This window comes from Oreochromis niloticus, linkage group LG16 (assembly GCF_001858045.2).
Source record: "Oreochromis niloticus isolate F11D_XX linkage group LG16, O_niloticus_UMD_NMBU, whole genome shotgun sequence".
Taxonomy (NCBI): Eukaryota; Metazoa; Chordata; class Actinopteri; order Cichliformes; family Cichlidae; genus Oreochromis; species Oreochromis niloticus.
In genome coordinates this window covers 18,504,813-18,524,475 of record NC_031987.2, presented here as the reverse complement: position 1 = coordinate 18,524,475, position 19,663 = coordinate 18,504,813, and the positions used below count along the sequence as shown (strand labels likewise).

General features: G+C 41.1%; 1 protein-coding gene across 1 annotated transcript in view; it reads right to left on the bottom strand.

Annotated features, from left to right (window-relative positions):
* Positions 1–2,075: 2,075 nt before the first annotated feature.
* The window catches only part of igsf3 (immunoglobulin superfamily, member 3), an 80,940-nt gene continuing 63,352 nt past the window's right edge, over positions 2,076–19,663 (bottom strand). Inside the window, 3 exon segments of the mRNA XM_025903914.1 lie at positions 2,076–9,023; positions 10,188–10,634; positions 12,359–12,769. Of these exon segments, the coding sequence (XP_025759699.1) occupies positions 8,773–9,023; positions 10,188–10,634; positions 12,359–12,769 (1,109 nt within the window). The 3' untranslated portion in view covers positions 2,076–8,772.

The following is a 19,663-nucleotide window of genomic DNA, read 5'->3' as shown; positions in this document are numbered from 1 at the left end:
CTAAGGAACTTACTCTATTTCTACATTTTAACGTTCAACAAAAGATTAAGTTAGATTAAGTCTTTTAGATTTCATTAAAACTGTTATTTATTGAGTTCTTGGTGGGAATGCTTGATGTGTTGCAATCTGTATATGTAGTTTCTGAGTCTGAAAAGTGAAACCAATGCATTTTTCCAAATGGCCAGTAGGAGGCGAGTCTTCTGCTTGGTTGGCTAAATTGATCCACAGCCTCAGAAAACATTTTAATAATGACATCTTCTTTTTTAGCTCATTAAATATAACATATTGCTCAGTTCTAAATTAAATGACCCCATTATCTTGCATTGGCCTTCTCTTATTCAGTCAGTCTACCTCTTACTCATCACATTCAGTTTAAAAATGGTGGTGTAGGGTTATGTCCATCTTTTTATATGCACTGTTTAGTAGGGTTGGCCAATTCCTTCTTCCAAAAGGGTCACATGAAAAATTTGGACTGTTTTCTAAAGCCCCTCCATAACAGTCTCAGCTGTGACAGTAGAAGCCAGCAAATGATGACATAGCAGCCAGTACGTTATGCAAAAAATGCATCAGCTCTGCTACAACAAGCTAACTGCCCAGTTGATTAATGCAAGTAGCTAGCTAACGCTAAAAAAAGAGAAATAAAAATGAAAAAAGAAATGACTCCATAGAAATAGGCCCAAGCAAAATGTAGTTTTAAAATTTTTTTGCAAGTTACAAATCACGACTCTACAATTCTAAATGTATTTTGCTTCTATGTCTCTACAAACATTCATCGCACTCACAGAGAGTGTAGTACAGAGAATCAGTAACATGCTGTCATGTCAATAATGTATTGTGGCTGTTGATTGGTTAGGGAGGATTTTTTCTGTTGGTGCACTGTTGTGCATGTCATGGCATGCATTAAATTAATGCAGGATCCCCCTTCAGAAGGACAACACGAGCTCCTTCTTACATACTTAACAGTATATGCAGAAAAGTGCTGAGACACCTACACATTACATCTACAGGAGCTGCTCGGCTATGGAAATCCATGCCATGAAGCTCTAGGGCACAATTTTTGTGCTGATATTAATGCCTGGAGGTCTGGAGTTCTGCAGTTATTGAGTAAGCAGAGTGTTGGCGATTTTTATGGACTATGCCCCTCAGCATGATTTCAACGTTATCTGCCATATCCTGACTGAATTGCTGTGGTTCCTGAACACTTTCACTTTGCAATGAAACCACTTAACAGTTGATTGAGAGATATCTAGGAAAATATATAGGCCTTATTGCAATGATGCCATTTTATTACAACTACACACACTGAACTTAAGTGAGATCTTTAGAGCTACACATTCTTTCACAACTGTTGTAAAGCCGAACTGCCTGGCTTGGTTTATTATATACCCCAATGGCAAAAGGACTAAAAACATCAATGATTAAGAGGTGTGGTCCATTACCTTTGCATATTCAATGTACACACACCCATGCATACATGCAGACTGTCGTTTCCCCTCCTGCCTTCCCTGCAGGGGTTAAAACAAACATTTTAATCAAAAGTGGAATGGATTATGTCTAAGGAGCAGAAAAAAATCTATAAATTATACTGAAATTTGGGTAATAGTTTATTTCAAGCAATTACTCTTTCATGTTTTGATCTCCTTCATGCCTCTAGAAAACAGAGGAGGAGAAATCTCCTCTGCCTCTATTTAGCAGCCTCCTCTGGCTGACACAGTTTTTATTTTAAACGAAATGATTTTAAAGCTGATCAAATTTGTGCAATACATGCTCCCGCCAACCTCAGTGCACTTGATTTAGGCGCTTTTCATGGTGTAAATGCGACACTAAATGTGTATATAGTAAAGCTTCACCTAATATTTTTGTTGTATGTTACCACCACTGTATTTCCAGCATCATAAAATGGGTAGCACTAGTCTTTTTAAAAACTCTCTCAGCGCTACCTTCACCCCTGCTCTTCCCGCTCACTAAGGCTTCGTTCTAAAATACATCTAATAAACACACCTTCTGATAGTCAAAAGTCCTCTGTGCTTTGAAAAGCTCAAGAGATTAAGTGGACTTTCTTAATTTTTTTTTTCCACAAAAACCAAATATTTTGCAAGGCAATTCCATCCATCAGGCTTTAAAAGCTCATCTTAATTAGGTCTGCATCTGAATCTCCCGGCTTCCTCTGAGAATTGAGAGACTAAATGCTGGGGTCCCAAGCGAATGTTGCAGCAACCTTAGCACCAGTTTACTTCATCTTAGCCGAACCAGTGGAAGTACACTCATTTTGTGTGTATCAATTATGAATAAGATGAGAATATTTCAGAGTGTGTTTGAATGTTTTATATCTATAATGAATGATCTGGGGCCATCGGGGTTTTTGTTGTTGGTTTGTCAGTAGAGGTGTCTTGTTTTTTCTAAGCTGCATTACATCATTTGCCTGTAAGTGTCCATGATAATCTCTTGACCTTTTTCCCCCCAACGGACAACCTTTACAAACACGTCTTGAATGGAGCTATTGATTCTTTTCTCAAGCAGCTTTTACACAGATCACAGATTAAAGACTGCTGCTGAGGCATCAATAGCAAATTACAGTGCAATTTTCAAGAGTACAGGTGGCACATCTGTTTTCTACTTTTACCTCCTCTTGTCCATCATCCACGCTAATGTATCATCTCGAGAAGTAAATGTTACTGTATGCAGATTAACATTTCATGCCTGTTCTTTCTGATTCACCCTTATATCACCGAGTGAGTCATACTACACAAAGCAATGTGGTATCATACAACAGTGAGTGCAACAAGCTGTACACAGTCCTCCTCTACCAATCACCCTTTACAGGGTGTTAATTTTGTAGCTCTGCCTCCCTCATGTCTCTTCTCTAAGAACCGAACAACCTGTCTGTAGCAGATACTAAGCTCCGTGATTAAGCTAACATGTTTTTGCACACAGGCGAATATTCCCTGCAGAAATTCACACATGATCTGTATCCATCTTCAAACATTTTTATCCCTGTCCTTGTTTTTTATGCATCCAAGCTCACCATAGTGCAAGCAGAAGAGAAAATGTCCTTTCTTTGCATTCTCTCCAGCACTTTCTCTCTTCTATTGGTAATAAATCATAATATATTTGCCCGACTACTGCCCTGCTGCTCTGGATCGTTAAGTACTGTCTGCCCAAGTGTGCCCTTAGGTGTCTAGATTCTCTGCAAGAACTATGGATTTGTGATTATTGGTAACTTGTATGCAAAACACATCTTTCCTCATAGAGGGTATGCTTGAGAAAATGGAGACAGACAGCAGAGAAATCCTGAAGGAACTGGGACAGGGAAATAGTGCTCAAAAGGGGACAATTGGTGTTTTGCATCCTGTGAAGTTGCGACACAGCTTGCCAGAAAAAAACAAAAAAACCCCAACAATCAACAACGTGTTAACTGTGTGCTAGCTATCTACATCAACAGATCTTTAACGGTGGCCTCCCTTTCAGGCAAGTTGGGAATCTGCATGAATAACAAACCAGATGAAAACCAAACCACAATTTTTTTTCCCCTCACAGTGAATTCTTTTTCTGTGGCCATGCTTTATGGAAAGAATTTCAGAATTTATTCTTGGCATCACTGGGTATTCTTGTGCATTATAATAGGTAAATATGAATTTGTGAGAAAGTGAGAGAGAATAACAAATGGCATCGACTGACTGAAGACAGTTTACTGCTGCAGTGTTTGAGGGAGTGATGGTAAAAGAGTGAGAAATTCCACCTGTGTTGGAGTTATGTAAGTGCAGAAATGGGTTTTTTTTTTAAGTTGCTGGTTAATTTGCGTGAGGATCTCCAAGAATAACTTACAGTTATGATACAAGCTTTGTAATTTTGCCTCCGTACACCACCACAACACGTTTTTACTATAAATGTGATTGGAGTGCAGAGTTTCAGCTTTAATTCAAGTATAGAACAAACAAAAGTATACAATCCTTTTGAAGCCTAGAACCCGTGGACATCAACCAATCCCATGTTTACTCCTTAAGATGCTTTGCTAGATCTTTACTGCATCCACTTTCGGTAGGTGCTCATCTTTCTGCCTTTAGTTCTGTCTTCAGTAATTGAAAGTCATCCTCTGTTGGGTTTAGATCAGGTGACTGATTTGGCTATTGAAGAACATCACATTTTTTTACTTGATAAATTCTTGGGTTGTTTTGCAGCATGCTTTAGGTCATTATCATTTTGCACTGTGAAGCACTTTTTAAAATCAGCTTTGCAGCTGAATATGAGCAAAGAGCTGTAAACTTCAGAATTCATCCCATCACTTTCACTGGTATTGGCAGTCATACATGCCCAGGCCAAAACACTGCCTCCACTATGTTTGATTTAATGTGGATTCAGACCATGAGCAGTTTCTCTCCTCCACACTTTTCTCTTCTCATCATTCTGGTACAAGTTAATCTTTTTGTCAGTGGTTTCCACATTGTTGTAAAATCTGTATTTCCATTCAGGAAAGCATCTCTTGACTGTAGATTTTGACAACAGTGTTAGGTTTGTTTTTTTCCTCATCCTCCACTTATATCTACATCTTTATGGACCTCACACCTTGCATATATTAGAATTTAAAAACGATTGAACAGGTCATGAAATAGCCTGTCAATTGTCCACTTATTTTTGAGCATCTGACAATATAGGACTTTTGTATAAAACTGGCTGTAATTCCTAAACAGTTAATGCTGTGCATTTGACAAATCAGTTGATTTAAAGCTGAAAGTCTGCACTTCACTTCCATCTTGATTGTTTGGTTAAAATCCACTGTAATAGTGTACAGATGTGAAACTACAAAAAAAGTGTCCAAAAACATATCAATCTACAGTAGATATATACTTTAACATGCTGATTAAATTCCTTTTACTCACAAACTGAAATGAATAAATAAACATTCATAAAATAAACACAGAACATACAGAATACAGTAACTCTTGCCTGGCAAAAATCAAAACCTTACACCAACTACACAAAAACCATGCCTCCTGTAGAGCTAGTATCATTTAAAGCAAATGTAGATGTTTTGCAAGGGTGTAGAAAGCAGTTCAGTAAGTTGTGGCTGTTGTGAAAAGAACTGATAGATATATCAGTTTAATGACACATCTCCAAACACTGCAAAATGTATATGGTTGGAAGCAAAACAGGAAGAGGCAATCAATGTATTTTTATTGCAATAAACTGACAATAGCTAAGTGTCTCTTCAATGGTCACAATGGTAACTATTCAATAGAATAACATAAGGATAAAATAAATTAACCATGGTCATATAAAAATACATCAGTGAAAATAAATCATCACTGAACACATCAACACACACTGTTTTACACCTAAATCCGGAGCCAGCACACAGCCAGAACATGCAGCCCTCAAAACACAGCTACAAGACTGTCAGAATGTGTGGAGAAATCTTGGGAGGCAGCTATGGGTGGTATTATTACCACAGAAACACTAGAGACTGACTGTACAGCGCTATTGATGGTAGTGAGCAACGTGACATGAAAAACCACAACCGCATTCTCCACTTCCTGGCTAAAGTCTAGAAAGATACAATTAATGTTGCATGAATTAAGTCTCAGATTGTGGGATTTACACATTAAAGCCGAAGCAGCTGTTCTGTGGGCACCATTTACCCATCCAGCATCCCTGGAAATGTCTGAGATTCATAAAAGGCGATCACTCAACCAACAAATGAGTTCATGTAGACTTTGTTTTTTCCTTCTTAGCTTTCGATTTAGCGCTGATGGTAACAAGCCCATAAGAAGTGGAAACCATTTTTGTCAAACCACACCAGTTATTTATGTCACTGACTTCCTTCCTGTTGTGACTTTTTTTTTAATCTTGTCAAGAGATGTAGTCGTAAACAAACACAAAAATAATAAGGCAGTATTTTGACCACCGAGGTCTTCGTTAGGCAAGCTCATGTGAGAGAATACTTAGAAAATTAGGACCATTGAGAAATCATAATGCAAAAAAGGGGGAAAAAATCTTTCACTGAAGTCATTCGCTATGTATACAAAACAGGACAGTTTTATGCATGTAGAATTTGCTTAGTTTCAAAAATCTAAATGTTGCCTCGTTATATTGCTGGCCTTTGAGCTGGTACTACTTGTCTCGTTTCCACTGTCCCACTTTTTCCCCCCCCCGAGCACTTTGCACCTGACCCGGGATCGGATATGACACGCAAAAATGTGTTTATCCAATCGTGTTGGCATATGCATAATAATGGATGGACGGCTAGTTGATGCTCCAGGTTCTGTTATGACACTGATCAGGTTAGTTGTAGCTGTATTTGCTGCACATGCATCACATTTCTAAACCCAGCCTCACTCAGATTAAAATGGTATTGTTTACTTGAAAAGGATCATTTGGAGAAAATTAAAAGAACGAGGAAGCTGTGTAGCTTGTGTCACAGTATAGGAAACATACTTGTAGCTTCTTTTTTTGTTGTTTTTTTGACATAAATATGTTTAATGAAATGCTGCATAAAAGCAAAGCATTAAAAAGACCAATAGGAGCAATAATATCAAACACAGTCTCCACAACATCCATTCTTGAAATGGTCTACTTCACAGGCTCAAAGGGCATGTAGAATTGGCAGTCAGATATCGTAAATGATGACTGGGGCCGGGGCTTCGTATTCACTCTTGGCTCAGGAAGTTTGGGGTGGGGCGGGGGCGGGGACGGGGGAGGGGCTGGGCTGGGCTCTGTCACACGAACACAATTCACAGAGAGTTCGAAGTTTACAAAACATCAAATTTCCTCCTGCAATATTGTCATGCAATATACACGTTTGACACGACTGAGACGACAATAATGTCACGTTTCTCAAGAGTTCTCATGTCCAGTCTGGCAGTGAATGGGCGTCAGGCCCACGTTGGATAGAGGATTTCACACCTCCCCTGGCACTCCAGAGAAGGCAACAGAGGTTTTCAATCCTTCTCCCTTGCGTCAGGGGAGCTGAAGAGGATGCCTTCAGCCAGAATCCTTGATTAGAAGACATTTTAAACAGTTCGGCTGTCTTTGACCAAACATCCTACCTAAGGTGTTACATCACACTTCACTAAATAAATGCGACTCGAGCAACAAAAAAACGAAAGAAAGAAAAAAAAAATAGAAAAAGCATTTACGTGAATCTATTTTTGTGACTTGCCTGGTCAACTATTGTACATTTAAAGCCACAGTAAATTTCATTATAGTAATAGATATACAGTGTTTTGACACTGACCGAACTTGACAACCTGGTATGAAATGCTACAGACTGCAATGCGCAGGACAAATCTAGCATTTCTACTTCTACCACATTGTCAACACACAGGCTATTGACATATGTGCTTGGTGCAGTTGCCTGGCAACACAAGCAGAAGCAGTTTTTTTCTTTTTTGAAATTCAAAGCAAAAAAGAAAATCTTACAAAGCTATGCAAAACAGTATAAAACAATAAATAGAAAAAAAAACCTTAGAATAATCACAAAAGTCAAACATTTGTCATCATAAACTGGTCTTCTGATGTGCAGATAATGTGTTTAGTGGTTTATGATACATCTACACATTTTTAATCTTCAGTGTGGCGCTATACAAATCCTTTAAAAAAAAATATGCATCTGATATCTTTTAAAGATGTAGGACTTAGTGGTCGTACGGGGGAATTGAAAGAAATGTGCAAGAATTCAATTTCAGTCAGGAAATGAAGACTGTGGAATTCAACCAGGACAATTCAACTGATTCAACATAAGTACATTTTTTTTGTTTTGTTTTTGCCAACAAGTCCCATAAATCCACAGCAGGAGGTAAGAAGACGTATTTACAATCTGCCTCTGAACCACCCCCCACCCCCCCTCTTTAAAATTTCAAAGAGTAGCTGTTGAGGAAATAAGGAGGACTTGGCACTGAAAAGAAATCACTTGTGTTAAAGTACATATATCCTCAGCAGGAGGGAGCTGTTCATTTATTTTCCATAATTTCCCCATCTCCCACTCTTTCGCTTGCAGTTTCTTTTCTGGGAGAATAAGAGTGGGACAGTCTCCCACTAAGGCCAGAGTGTCTGGCAGTGTTTAAGTGGCACACCAGGACCTGTTTCTGTCTGCCAAGCTAAACTCATTGTGAAGGCAGGTGGGCCAACACACATACACACATCCTCACTTAGGACACAGACTTGTGTGTCCTAGCCTTTGTCTCTATGCAGCCTGGCAACCAAGTCGGCAGCTACGAAGTCAGTGGGCGCAGAGCATCACTATGGCAACCAGCATAGTGGGCAAGGCTGTAGCTGCTCCTGGATCAGTGCGGAGACTTTTTTTTTTTTTTGGCATACTCTTAATGCCAGAGTTGATTATAGAGTTCCTTCTCTTAAATGTTCTTCCTAGATTGGCCCGTGATCTCATGTGCACAGTTTTTTTCCTCCCCGCACTCTTTCGAAAAATAGACGAATATTCAGAGTAAGAAAAATGCAACTAAGAAATTAAGATTCACAAAAAAAAGACAAAACAAAAAGAAAATGAGAGAGCCTCGTGATATTTCCTTTCCCACACTTTGCACGTGCACAGTTAATTGTGCTTACACACTAGACACAACCTCATCCACACACACACACACTTTTTTAACATAAAACAGACAGCCACCAGGGTGTGAATTTTCAAACTGATCAACTGATTGACTAATTCAACACAGCAGTGAACGACAGTAAGGTCTGAAGGTGGAGTCCAGATCTGCTCCCTGGCATAGTGTAGGCTAAATCCACGATTTAAGCGAGGCAGTCGGGCAGGACCCTTGCTTAGTCGACCGAGCCGGGGTGCAGGCTGAGAGCTGGCGGGTCCAGGCAGGTGGGAGAGTAACTGAGGTGAGGTTCTTTAATCCACAGTAGGGGGGCGCCGTTCTTGCCTTCTTGGCTCTTGCTGTTGTTGCGGCTCTTGTAGCGCACTAGCAGCAGGGCGATGAGGAGGATGCCAAAAATGGGGAAAGGATAAAAAAAGACAAAGTAGAAGAGGGAGCTGTTGGAGCACACCACTGACTGGACGGTGGACACTGTTGGCAGAAAATAAACACGTTAGTTGTTTTATTCTTTCAAAAGTCCTTAATTCACGTGTCAAAATATCACCATTTGCTGATATTTATACATACGTATTATATTTCTTACTTTTCCCGGAAAAGCTGCTGTACCAGCATATGTAAGTTGCTATGATGTCACATGAATGAATATGTGGTTATGTGAGAATAAGTAGGGAGCAAAAAAGAAATTGAAAAGTACACCCCTCAGAATTTGTGCAAAACAATAATTAACAGGATTTCCAGCTTTTAAAATAGTTTTACCAAGTTTTGGCCAAAACAGAAGGAACTTAGAGGTTTCTTAGATAAGCTCAGTGCCTTTTTGATCAGCTAGTCTATATCTGGAAGTAAGGAAAATGATGTGGCCCTCTGTAATGGAGAAAAACAAAATGACCTTAATAACTGTAAATAGAGAACATTCAGTTTTTCTCTTTTCTGTCTGTAGTCATAAACTTTTATAAGTTCACCTGGTGTCACTGCAGCACAGATATTTGAATAGGCTAGAATTTACTGAATAAAAGATGTATATAACCAGATTGTACTTGTCAGAAATGAGATTACGCAAGCATTTTTACACAATGAAACCAGGGGAACCAGCAAACAGGACAATGTGAGTCAGACTTCAGAGGGTTAATAATAAACATAGCTGAGTACTGATAACTACAGAGTGCAGGTCTCTTACAGCTTGCACTTTTTGCACTTCTAAATCATCTTCTCTTATTTATTGAGCCTTGTAATTGGATTTATTTTACTGCTTTAAATACCAGCACAGTTTTTGACACTGTAAATGACTCAGCTTCAGTGCTAAACAGTAAGCAGCCATGTCTGGCTCTCATTTTTACTTGTTAATTGGAACTGAGGAAGCCAGATCCCACAAGAAGTTAGGAGAAAAAAAAGTAACTAAGAGCTGCATAACTTGCCTATTATTAGTTTCCATTTGCCTGAACCAAAACACATATTAGGAGATATTAGGACTGCACAGTGTCACAATACATACGATAAGCCTAGATTTCCAAATAAGCAGTAGCTAATTGGTAATAAATTACCAGTATGCTGTTAGAAGGCAGCCAATGATAAAAGTATAGCTTTGTACAATCTTCAGTGTCACGACAGATCAAAAGATTTTGTCTTTTGCGAGCTTACCTTGTTGTAATACATTGACAATAGTGTACCCAGAATTGTTGGTGGCCAGGCGGTACCATACGTTGCGGGGGTTGAGCAGCCACTCTTCGACGTGGCAGTAGTATCGGCCTCCGTCTGTCGGCCGGGCTCCTTGAATGGTCAGGCTGTACTGATCAGAGGCCATCCTCTCAAACTGCAAGCGAGAATTTGGCCCGGGTTCCTCTATGGGGCTGCAGTTTCCATTTCCAAAAACGGCATCATGTCCAATGGAGAACACGCACTCCCGGTCTCCTTCTTCTTCCCCTGGCTGATCCTCATTGTTGTCGTTTTTAGGGCGCTCTACATACCAGGACACGGAGAAGCGGGAGTTTCGGGACGACTGCGAGGGAATGCTGCAGCCTAGTCGGATTGGACCGGACTCTTCCACAGTCATGTTTGACTCCAGTTCTTCGACCTGCAAGCGAACCTCTGCAGGGGTCCGGAAAATAAACAGAAATTGAAGACATTGAAGCTCTCCAAGAAATTTCTAATAATTTCAGCTTAGTTCAAGTTCAAATACAAAACAAACAAATCAGTCAATTAGTAGGTTACCATGCTGCTATTCTGAAGATGGAGTCTTCAGAATAACAGCATATTAATATTATCTTTCCCCATACAAAAAAGGCTTCTGTGATGATGATTTTCTTTTTCCTTTGCTGTCAGTTTGGCATTCGGTAGCTGTATTTCAGTGTTTTACTGATAAAATCATGAAGAGATGTTTTTTTTAAATTAATCAAAATAAATGCCAGTCATTGCTCTAATTTGAACAAATCCAAAGAAATTAACACTACAAAACAGCAAATGATTCTGAAAATGGGACACTAAACTTCCCAAGTGCACAAACAAAAAGGAAAAAATAAATAAATCTCAGAGCGCTGCCCAGAGCTATCACTAGTCTTTCAGCTTCCCAGCAGGGTTGGATCCTACCCCAAGGCTACTGTGTCTGGTGTGCGGGTATACTACAGTCCTTCAGGGGTGGTACTATGACCCAGTTCCACTGCAGTTTTTAAAAAAAATGACAGTACAGACTTGGCATGCCTGGACTCCTCTCACACACAGTTTGGAACGGTCTCCTTGTTAAAGCATAATGAGAAGCAGAAAGCACAGCAGGAAAGCAGGGGGAAAAAAAGGAGAGTTCTGGCACACGTCTCCCCTCATCTTTTTTCTCAACAGGCAGATTTCTGGATGACTTCCTGGGTGAATGTTTTAACACCTTAATGAACATCTACGAAGTTTATACCGCAATTTATATTTAGCTTATGAAGATGTTTACATGTCCATAAAAGTTGAAATCTATAGGGTCATGAATAATAAAAGTTACAGTCCATGTTGCACGATGAGTTTCCATATATATTGTGTTAAATCTCTGAAGCATGAAAGGGACGAGTTATTCTCCTCAAAACAAGCCTTGTATACCATGCACATATTTCAAAATATTTTCATTTGCGTGAGTAGCTGAGTGCTTCAGCTATGCACTGGTAGACCAGATTCAACTTAAAAACATACTACTTTAAGCACTTTTTACTCTACGGGCTTATCACCAGGTGTTTTCATCCTCACATTCTAGTTGGACAGATGCCTGATCAATGATATGAATTCTGCATTGTAAACAGCACACCTGGCAGATGAATACTGCTCCCCGAGTGCCTGAAAAGTCACCTTCAGCAGGACTGTTCAGTTATTATTGGCATTTATGGGGTGAGACAGAGAGTTTCTTTGTATATGAAGAGTAGGAGGGTTTAGGTAAATGAGAAAAGGGAAAATTCAGTTAGGGAGAGGAAAAAGATACAAGTTGGAGTGTTCCTAAAATAACTGTAATGAGGTAGGATGTCAGAGTGTGGGTGGCAGTTGGAACATCATAGCTTTAAGCTGAAGTTTTTGAATTCTGGACAAGAGGATTAGGGTTTTCCATCAGCTGGCATGACTTCAATCCATCTTTTTCCACCTGAGCTCTGGCTGGGGCAGGTGTAAGGTCATTGGAGTGAGACATAGCATGTCATAGAGGGAGGAAAGCAAGTTGGAGGAAGGATTGAGTTAACAATGGTTAAGTGGTTTAAAGGATCACAAAATGTAGGGCTTAAGTGGCAGCTGCTACCTCGCTGCAGTGGGAATAAACATGGATTTGGTTAAAGGGAAAAGCACTGCTTGCTCACCTGGTTTTCTGACCAGAACCTGCGTGAACCCTGAGGAATCCCGGGAGAGTCGATACCAGACTCCATCTGGGTCACTCAGCCACTCTTCCACCAAGCAGTAGTACGTGCCAGAATCGCTGCTTTCAGCCCTGTTCAGCGTCAGCACATACAGACGGGGTGACAACCTCTCAGCCTGCACACGCCGTCTCAGTCTCTCCTCATCTGCGTAGGCGCCATATTCGAAGGCCCCGGAGCGTTCGATCCTCAGCAGGAGCTCGTCAGCCTCCGACCCGGTCGCTCGTCTCACGTACCACATCACGGTATGCTGGGAGTCCTGGTTGGTCTGGGAGGTGATGGAGCAATTGATCCTGACACGGCTGTCTTCCAGGTACACCTGAGACTGGTTGTTCTTTTGCACTCTCAGCTTACTCTCTGCAAGGAATGAAGGGAGATGGGGGGGAAAGGGGAGAAAAGGAGAAGGAGCAGACAGTCATTTCTATGGGTATAGGAAAATGTGAGCGCTGGTGACAGGTACACAATGCAATTTCTGTTTTGTGACAGACGACATGTTGCTAGGTTTATTTCTGGTGGCACCAGGGCAGGAAAAGATAGTGATGTGTGGGTGGGTGCAGCGGTTGATGAAGAAAGAGAGAAAGAAGGGAACGGGAAGGAGAGGGAAATGTCAAGAAAACCAAAGCTGCAGGGATGGGAGGTCTGCTGGTATCAAAGTAAAAATGTATGATAAGATGCAGAACAGGAGAAGAGACAAGGGTGAATGGTAGTGGGGTGGATTGTAAAGTAGGGCTACTTTATTAAGTAAGATATAAGACAAAAGCAGTCGGGGGGTGGGGGTGGGTTGGGGTCTTGTCAGTCTGCCAGAAAGTAAACGAAGTAGGAATCCATTTATAAAGTCAAGCAAGGAGGGAAGAGAGCAGATAGGAGAGGAAGGAGACGACAGTGAGGTGTGACTGAGATGTCAGGAAGGAACTGAGGCTGCCCTGAGTGCTGTGACAGGATTGGTTACAGTGACATCGGTTGTGGGATAGGATTAGCTGCAGGTACATCAGGTGTGACCGCAACCAGAGTCCCACTGTCAAATGCCTGGGGGGGAAAGGGATTAGTTGAGCACAAAGCATGTAGAAAAAACCCCCACACAAATGTGTGGAGACATATACATCCATGTCATAGGATGTATGAAAACACAAGGACACAAATCGTGTGTTTTCATACATCTTATGTCCACCTGCACCTCACAATTCTCCGTTCCTGTCGTGAAAAGCACATTTTTTCATGATGTAAGAGCTTCTGTAATTTACATGAGACATGAAAATACTTGTTATAATGCAGTGAAGATCTGTCTTCAACAATCATAACAACAGGGGTACTTACAAGCAATCAAATATGCATACATTAAGCCAAACAGGTCTGCATAGTTTTGCATTTATAGTTTATTTTTTAGCAGTTTTTCCCAGTGGAATTGGCACACCACCTCTATAACTAGTTTTAACCATCTTATCTGCACAACAACAATTTGACTGGTAAAACTCGTGTGTAGGGAAACAGATTTTTGTACGTGTTGGCAGCTATAGACATGCAACTTGAGGAAATGCCATCCTTCTTCACACCAGAATGAGAGTAAAACACATTTTGGGGTATCAGCTAGCATTATCTAAAGGACATGGGTGATTTCTGGATGGATTAAAACAGCAGTTTTAAAAAACTACCTGTTGTAATGCATCTATAGATGCAGTTTTTATTGTAATTAACAACATAAAGATTAAACAGACACAAAAAAACCCAAAATTGATACTTAGATATCATATACTTGAGGTAACAAATAGCACCATGGATTCTCAAACCTACAGTTTTGGCAATGCTGCAATGCATCTGTTCTACTGAATATCAAAAACTGTCGAGTACCTAAAGCTGGCATAAAATGCTGGATGACATCCATATTCTTTTTGCACTTATCCTCCGTCCGACCATTTCCAAACCTTTTTTATATTTTGAGATGGAAGCACAGTTTGACATTTGTTTTTCTCCCAAGTTAAAAGAAAGATTTTATTGAAAAATTTGTTTTCAAAGGAAAATTTGGGTATTGATGCTTTGAGAGGCAGGCATATCTGCAAAGAAAACTGTAAATAAAAACAGATATGATGTGCAATATACAGTGCATTTGTATTAATTAGATGTTAATGAGTTGTCATGTACATTTTGTTTCCTGTTTGATAACTTGAACTATATCTGACCTCCTTTTAAAGCTTCCTAATTCCTTTTTATGTTTCTCCTTTGTAAAACAACCTTCTGTATCTCCAAATTCATGCACTCTTCTAGCTCACGCTAGGCTTTGCTATGACTGACTGAATGATTGACTGCCTAGGGTCATAGCCATCTGCCTAGAGAGGCTCATCCTTATCCACAGATTGGCAAGCATGCTAAAATGAGAGCCGTTTGTGATATTTCAAAGCTGCCGCGTACATTCAGTATGCGTGTGTTTAGCTGCATTCAAAAGACGCCCGTCTACAAGGCGTTGTGAGACCACCATGTTGCATAAGAGTAAAGCTAGCATCTTAAATTAGTCATCATCATTGCCTCTTTACCTCTGTACCCACTAGACTTGGGAGGAAGCCCGACAATGTCCCTATCCGGAATTGCTGTAGAGCCCTGTGGAATCCTGGCAATCCTTTTTTCTATTTTTTTTTTCCAGGAGAATTACTTCCGAACCTCCTGAAGTGGAACCATGCAGGATTGGATTGGCACAGGACAAAGCAATTCTCTGCCATTTCCATTCTGAAGTTTGAATCGGCAGCCAGGAGAAAAACTGGGGGCTGAAAGCCTTTTTTCGTACATCAGTGTTTACAGATATGCCGTTTAAAAATCGAAAATAGGCTAATTATTTGAGAGCTATTAGGTAGCATCATGAGCTATTACAAGTTATTATTGCTCACTCAAGCATACACTGAAGGGACAAAAACAAACAAAGAAAAAGAAGTAGAAGAAAAAGAAAATCTGAGAACAATGAGCACAAAAGGAGAAAGAAAAATTAAAGGAAAGGAAATGCATCTTCTCATATGCCAAAACAACTTAAGTCTCCGCTCCCTGCAGAATCCTCATGCTGTGAAAGCGACTTCACAGATCAGCCTGTCAAATCCTGACACGTGTCCATTCCCACAGAGAGCGAGGTTCCTTCTGTCAGCTACACTATAGCCATTCCTACCAACAGTGCATGTGCTGACGCAAGCAGCAGACGAGCTAAAAATTCAGTATGATGTACGTACAGTGTGCAGTGCTTTTTTATGTGCAGCACTGATGGGGGAAGATTCATTATGTTGTGGGAAGAAAACCAGCACAGGGAGGCAGTTCAAGCGTTGATTGTTAACAAGGATGCTTATCATCTATGTGCATTCCCTAAACAGCAAGAGTAGTTCTGCATTCTTGTGTGTCAGCAAGGCTGTCGATACCTTTTTTAACTGTCATCACACGTTTTTTGCTACAGCGTTTCTTTAATAAGCCTCAAGGGTTCATCCACGAAGTAAGACAAATCCGTAATTGGAAACACTTGTTCTCACTGCTCTGCATTAGTTCACGTGCCAGTCAAGTTGTTAGTCGGGTGTGAACAGCAACGCACGGCATTCTTTATGTAGCAACACTTGAATTCTCTTCTTTAGACTCATGGAATAAACATCGCTATTTTTTGTTTAACCTTGAGCATTAACGTTGACAGCATCTCGCACTGTTCACCTGCCTCTGTGGTTTCCAGGGCAACGCTGTCTTCATGATCAACAAGGGTGGCCAGGATATATTTAAGAATGTCACTGAGCTCATCCTTGAGTTAAAAAACCCCACAAAAAAAAAAAAAAACCACAACTCAGTTAAACCTTACATCAGGATCCATGATTGAATACGTTTAATCAAAAAGTCTGATTCTTGCTCCACAGAAAGCCTGAAACGAATTTTACTTGATGAAATGGAGATGTAATGAGAGACAGAGCACGGCTCAGTCCACAATTGTCTCGGCTCTACTGGAAATACTGTGTTTCAGCAGTTTGCTGGGCATGTACAGTCATTACAGTACACACAAATCCACACAGTGCAGTCACTAATTGGCTCACTGAACCCTCATCTCATCCCTTCTCCATGTGTGCGGATATTGTCTGGTTTAATAGCTACAGGAAAGTGCAGAGTTGAGACAAAACTGTCTTTATTCCATTTAGTCATCAGTGGAGGCAAGTACATAAAGGCTGCAAACAACAGCCCAGTTTTGATACAAAAAAAAAAAAGGGGGGGGATAGCAAAGTGCACTGCAAATCCCAAAAGCAGCACTGCACAATTGTTGTTTATGAAGCATAGCAGATGAAAACAAGTTTGAGTCCAGGGGGAGGAGAAGTGTACAGCTAAGGATGCTACTGTGGCACATCAGAGCATACCAACCACAGCTCACACAAGCACATGCTCGTAACAAAATTTTAGGATAACTTCAAAGGATCTACAAAACTGCCTGGCCGAGCGCTCAGAAGAGGAGAATACAGCTGGAGATGGTAAATCAAAGAAAAAAGTTATCCTTTTTTCTTTGTCAAGGGAGAAAATTTCAGTTCATTTTCCTTTTTTTTTTCTTTTTTTTTGCGTGTGTGTTTTGTGCTGTCGCCGCTTCAGGTGAAGTCTTTTAATACAGCGGGTTTCAGGTTAAAAAGAAAAAAAATCTGATTCATCCTGTGCCTTCATCACAGTCTTTGTATTGATCAGTCATCACCTCTTTGCCCTACAGTCATTTATGCCAGTCTCTCTAATCACCTGATGCTTGCATGAATATTCAACAGACTAACCTGTAGATACATTAATTTTAATGAGGCATACAGTAAATGAAGTGTGAACGCCAGAGGTGCTGCTGGGTCTCTGCCTAAGACTTTGGCTTCTTTTTTTTTTAAAATAGTCTAATGATTACTTAATGACCACTGAGCTGACAAGCTTTCTACTAGGCCACAATATAATGCCTCCACTTTAAAGGGAGAAAAAGTGGGCAAGAGACAGGGAGAAAGAGCCACACGCAAGAGGAGTGAATAAAAGCAAAAAAGGGCGAACATGGAGAGGGATGAGATTTTTTTTCTTAAAGAAGACAGGATGAGAGAAAAATGGAAAAGTTAAGGGATAAATCATCAGCTGAACAGATATTCACAAGACAAGTGAAAGTGAGGGTGCAGAGGGAGGAAGAGAGCCTGGAAAAGATGAGAGAGATGTAAAAGACAGAAAGTGAGAACATGCTCCTGGGGGGATTTTGGAAAGCAGCAGGCAGCCTCTCCAGCTCCACTCCAGAGGACTTATAGTCTTAATGGCTGCCTGCTCCGCCTTTAGCATTAGCCTTAGCACAGCCTGGGGCTTATCCACAGCCAGGACACCAAGCATGTCAGGACTGAAGGCTTTAGACACACCCCAATCCCCTGCAGGACAGCACGCTTCGGCCTGATGCTACTTGCCAACCCCTGCCACTTTACACACACAACATAAAACGCTGCAAATGCCAGCTTGTCTGGACCTCTGTCAGTGGGGGCATAGATAAGAGTGTCAGAAACAACGAGGGAAAGGCTTCACCCGACTGACAATTGGCTTCTCTTCTGAACCAGGAGGCTAATGTCTATGCTAACGACCATGATATATCTATGATCCCATTGTGTCAAAGGGATATTACCACTTCTCAATTCTACTCCACAACTCCCCCTGAATAATTTCATTAAGACTGGGCCTATTATAGGGATATCGGCACATAAGGACAGCCTTGAACACATCCACATACAGGGCACACAAACCCATGCAATCTATATTCATTGCTAGTTGTAAAACACAATGTCAAACCAAATTCATTTCCTACTTCCTGCCTGCCTGTCTGAAAGACTGACTGTTGTAAGCAGGCTGGACAGCAGGAACAGGATGCACAAGAGGTGTACATCCTCTTGGGGTCAGGGCAACGTTCGGGACATTAATGACCCAGAAAAACTTTGCACAAAGGGGAGAGCACAAGATGTATCAGACTGAGCCATGTGTCTTCATGCTTGCCTGTGTGTGTGTTTGAAAGGGGTCTGCCGATGAGCATAAAACACATTATGCACATTAAACCACAGAACAGTGGTCATTCTGTTAGTGCAGGATGGAGGAGGGCGAGAGCAGGTGTGTATTCAGGAGGCAGCACTGCAGGGCCGTTTTCTGCTCGCTCCTACTATTAGCTGCTGATTTACATGGGGAGCAGCAGCACTGTATCTAGCTCTGAGTTACGACTTCAATTACAGCAGCAGCAGGACACACACACACACACACACACACATATACACACACGGGTGCTTATGAGAGATGGAGAGACACAACACAGAGAATCTCATTGTGTCGGCAGATAGGGCCGAACAAGGAAATGAGCCCGAGATTGGATTGGGTTTGACAGAAAAATGTGCCGTTGTGAGTGCACGAGAGAGAACGTGACGATTCGCTCGCGTGAGAAAGAAGAAGACGCGATCAGAGGGAACCTGACCTTGAATGTCTGAAACAGACGTGATTAATCAAAAAACCTTTTTGCGAAATTATTTTCCGTTTCACCACACCCCTCAAAGTCTCTTAATTTATCACACATCACGACCTTGCGCGTTTATGCGCGTGTGTGCAGACAAACGGCCCATGACTGCACGTTGAACATTTGCATATGCAAAGAACACATTTTGCGTAGAGGAGGCAGGTGATGTGTTGCAGAAATGGATGCAGCAGCCCCGTACGCAGAGTTCTGCCTCAGGTGAGCTTGTGGCAATCCCAAACTACATCCATCGCAGGCCAACAAAAAAAAGAAAAAAAAGAAAGGGACACAAAAAAGATTTACAACCCTGTCACCAGCAATGACACTGTGGTAAAGCCTCTATTGTGCACAAACAAGCAGAGCTTCCATATCCTTATTATACAGGAAATACTAACAATGGTGAAGAAGCTATCTGAAGAATTATGAGGAGGAGGGAAGAAGGGAATTATAAAATATTGAAAATCACAAGACTGAGACAGAAGCTGGGGGCGTTTGCAGGGAAACATGCAGCTAAGTGAGAGTAAAGGGGAAAGAAGACATTAGATACTTATGGGAAGAGTGAGAACACAATATAGAAAGAAAAGGAAGACATGAGGGTGACAGGCCAGGCCCTAAGACAGACAGCTCCCATCTATTCCCTGATGCGCAGCATTCTCCAGTCACTGCAGTGAAGGCAGCATTATCAATAAAAGCCTGGGAGGCAACTACTTCAGTGGCATGAAAGGAGAGCGCACGCGGCATCTCCAACTGCTGGCCCACAAGGCGGGACATGACGG